The following is a 3,506-nucleotide window of genomic DNA, read 5'->3' as shown; positions in this document are numbered from 1 at the left end:
AGAGCCGAGTAGTTTTTTAGGCTAGGCCTTATTTGGATAACTCCACAGAGTTTTTTCCTACTTGGGTAACCCCACGAGGTTCATCCTAAATGGGTAACTCCATGAAGTTAATCCATGTTCTTGATTAGGACACCCTACTCGATAGCTCATTCGTCTATGTGTAGGACCCAGAAGAGCCGAGTATTTTTTAGGCTACGGCCTAATTTGGATAACTCCACAGAGTTTTTTCCTACTTGGGTAATCCCACGAGGTTCATCCTAAATCGACAACTCCATAGAGTTCATCCCTACTCTTGAATAGGACACCCTACTCGATAACTCATTCCTCTATGTGTAGGACCTAGAAGAGCTGAGTAGTTTTTTGGGCTATGACCTAATTTGGATAACTCCACAGAGTGTCTTCCTACTTGGGTAACCCCACGAGGTTCATCCCAAATTGGTAACACCATGGAGTTCATCCCTGACCTTGAATAGGACACCCTACTCGATAGCTCATTCCTCTATGTATAGGATCTAGAAGAGCCAAGTAGTTTTTTAGGCTACGGTCTAATTTGGATAACTCCACACAGTTTTTTGCTACTTGGGTAACCCTACGAGGTTCATCCTAAATGGGTAACTCTATGGAGTTCATCCCTGTCCTTGAATAGGACACCCTACTCGATAGCTCATTCCTCTATGTGTAGGACCTAGAAGAGCCGAGTAGTTTTTTAGGCTATGGCCTAATTTGGATAACTCCACAGAGTTTTTTCCTACTTAGGTAACCCCACGAGGTTCATCCTAAATGGGTAACTCCATGGAGTTCATCCCTGTCCTTGATTAGGAGACCCTACTTGATAACTCATTCCTCTATGTGTAGGACCTATAAGAGGCAAGTAGTTTTTTAGGCTACGGCCTAACTTGGAAAACTCCAAAGAGTTTTTTCCTACTTGGGTAATCCCAGGAGTTTTATCCTAAATGGGTAACTCCATGGAGTTCATCCCTGCCCTTGAATAGGACACCCTACTCGATAGCGCATTCCTCTATGTGTAGGACCTAGAAGAGCCTGGTAGTTTTTTAGGCTATGGCCTAATTTGGATAACTTCACAGAGTTTTTTCCTACTTGGGTAACCCCACGAGCTTCATCCTAAATTGGTAAATCCATGGAGTTCATCCCTGACCTTCAACAGGACACCCTACTCGATAGCTCATTCCTCTATGTATAGGATCTAGAAGAGCCGAGTAGTGTTTTAGGCTACGGCCTAATTTGGATAACTCCACAGAGTTTTTTCCTTCTTGGGTAACCCTACGAGGTTCATCCTAAATGGGTAACTCCATGGAGTTCATCCATGTCCTTGAATAGGACACCCTACTCGATAGCTCATTCCTCTATGTGTAGGACCTAGAAGAGCCGAGTAGTTTTTTAGGCTACGGCCCAATTCGGGTGACCCCACAAGGTTTTCCTTGAAAGGACACTCTATCTGACAGCTCGTCCCTCTTAAGGACTCAGACGAGCCAAGTAGAATCAAACAATGCTCTTATCTAATCTCAACAGATTATATCCTTTCAAAGGAAACCACTGCTCTCCACTCTATCCTTACTTTGCATTCCAAAGAAACAAGGATATGAGCAAATAACGAGTAAGAGCAAACAAGCTTGAAAAAGGATTGATATCCTAACTTTAGTCTAATACGAGTAAGCACTGTGCTGCCACAAATCTAGTACTCGCTCAGGCATAATAAGTACTATTTATAACAACTGATGACTAAGGACGCTCGCATCCTAAGTTTCATCACTGGAAACCACTTGTGCCAAAAACACTCAAGCATCATGACTTAGTACAAATCAAAACTGAAATTTGTACATAACAGAAATCGTTTGATGCACAGATGACCAAACAATATCTCACAGCAAGATTTTACATCAAATACGGCCAGACTCAGGCATCCTGCTCCAAGCTGTCGACTATCCTGTCAGCTACAGGCTTGACTTCCCCGAGGAACCCGACAAACTTGTCTTCATCGGAATCAGGGTTCATGCCTTCACCAAGTGGAGCCAGGTTCACTTGTGGCCAGTAGGACTTCACCAACCCGAGCACGTGAGACACGTATTGCCAGGTGGTCTCCGAGAGGTACTTCATGATACCTTGTGGAACTTTTCGTAGTTGTTCCACCAAGGATAGTGGTGCTTCAACATCCTCCTCGGAGATGTCCACCATGTCCACAATAGCTTGGGCCGCGACCTTTAGCTCATCAAGTTCCTGCTACAACGAGGCCCTGGATTCTGACAAATCCTTGACCTGTTGAAACATTTCAACAAGCTGCACGTCGTAGTCGGCTTTCATCTTCTGCAGCTTCTCGATTTCATCTGTGCGACGGTACATAAGAAGCTTTAAATCTAACACCAGATTCTCCTGAATCTTTAATGATTTTCGGAGTTCTGCGTATATGTATAGCAAGATTCATGAGTATCAGACGCGTGAAGAAAAACTACTCGACTACTTGGCAAAAGCTAAGCAGGTTACCTCTCTGTTTCTTGTGGCAATCCTTATGCTTCGCAAGCTGCGATGTAACCCTCTCCTCGAGAGCTTCTTTGTCCACTGCGAGCTTGGACACTTGCTCTCTCAGAGCAAGAACTTCTTGGCCTTCTGGGGGCTTGCAGCCCTCTTTTTCCGCCATCTCCTTGACAAAAGACAAAAATCAGTAACCAACTACTCGATCTATAAAAATAAGGGTACTCGAGTAAAAAGTACTTACCGCCAGGAGCTTCTGGCACTCAGACATTTGATCTTGCACAAATTTTTGGCATTTCTCCATACTTTCTTGTGCAAGTTTGATTTTTTTGGCTGGTGGCGGGTACTCCCTGCTGGAGCAGCGGAAGTACCTGCCCCCACCACCAGCGATGACACCTCGTCCCTTTGGGGCTCAGACATAGTTTGCCCCACAGGCTCATCTTGTTGAGGTGGACTTAAGAAGACTCCTCTCAGGTAAACAAGTCAAGCAAAAGGTAGCAGATCCAAGGGAGGTGGCATAATAGGCTCACCTATGGGGATCTTTGCCGATGGCTGCCGGTCCTTGACCACATCAGGATACGGCGAATCTCGGAGCATGGATGCCACCAGTTCTTTCGCAGACTAGGTGTCTGCTTCTGGTGCATCCTTGGGAGCCTCCTCTGTAGGCTTGGGGGTTGCGGACACATTGCTGCTAGCAACCCCTAATCCGAGGTCCGCCTTGCTGCAGGAAAAAAGCAAATTAAGCACTCAATAAGAGTCAAATGATGATCCAAAACAATGGAAAGAACACTTACAAGGTTGCCTTCTTGATGGGCCTTCTTGATGGGAAGCTTCTCTCGCATCGTTAGCTTTGGGAAAGGCTAAACCATCTTGTTGCCCAGCGTTGCTGAGGCCTTGCTAGCGTCAGCACCCTTCTCCCCTTGAGTGGTGGCCTCCTTCTTGGGACCACCCGCCGGAATAGCAGTATCCGGCAGAGTGGTCCCTGTCTCCCTTGACAGGTCCACCAGGGCAGGGGAGAC

At 46.0% G+C, this 3,506-nt stretch overlaps 1 protein-coding gene across 3 annotated transcripts; it reads right to left on the bottom strand.

The window, feature by feature from the left end:
- Window positions 1-1,791: 1,791 nt before the first annotated feature.
- LOC120683231 lies at window positions 1,792-3,202 on the bottom strand. 3 transcript variants are annotated; one of them, XM_039965267.1, is made up of 3 exons: window positions 2,732-3,202; window positions 2,500-2,656; window positions 1,792-2,414 (listed from the first exon to the last, which is right to left on the bottom strand). In XM_039965267.1, the coding sequence occupies exons 1-3, from the start codon at window positions 2,789-2,791 to the stop codon at window positions 2,239-2,241; spliced, it is 393 nt and encodes a 130-aa protein (XP_039821201.1). In that variant the 5' UTR covers window positions 2,792-3,202; the 3' UTR covers window positions 1,792-2,238. The 3 variants fall into 3 exon arrangements, with proteins under 3 accessions (XP_039821201.1, XP_039821203.1, XP_039821202.1); XM_039965269.1 differs by having other exon boundaries at window positions 1,792-2,342; XM_039965268.1 differs by having other exon boundaries at window positions 2,500-2,653.
- Between the last annotated feature and the right edge of the window lie 304 nt (window positions 3,203-3,506).

The sequence above is a fragment of the Panicum virgatum genome, chromosome 7N (genome assembly GCF_016808335.1).
Source record: "Panicum virgatum strain AP13 chromosome 7N, P.virgatum_v5, whole genome shotgun sequence".
Lineage (NCBI taxonomy): Eukaryota > Viridiplantae > Streptophyta > Magnoliopsida > Poales > Poaceae > Panicum > Panicum virgatum.
This window is presented reverse-complemented; position numbering and strand designations above follow the sequence as displayed.

Excerpts from the sequence above, each read along its gene's own strand:
- LOC120683231 (XM_039965267.1), bottom strand. The coding sequence starts at position 2,791 with ATGGAGAAATGCCAAAAATTTGTGCAAGATCAAATGTCTGAGTGCCAG. Across the intron at positions 2,657-2,731 it reads AGTGCCAGAAGCTCCTGGCG|GAGATGGCGGAAAAAGAGGG; the intron begins GTAAGTACTTTT and ends TCTTTTGTCAAG. Across the intron at positions 2,415-2,499 it reads TTGCCACAAGAAACAGAGAG|AACTCCGAAAATCATTAAAG; the intron begins GTAACCTGCTTA and ends ACATATACGCAG.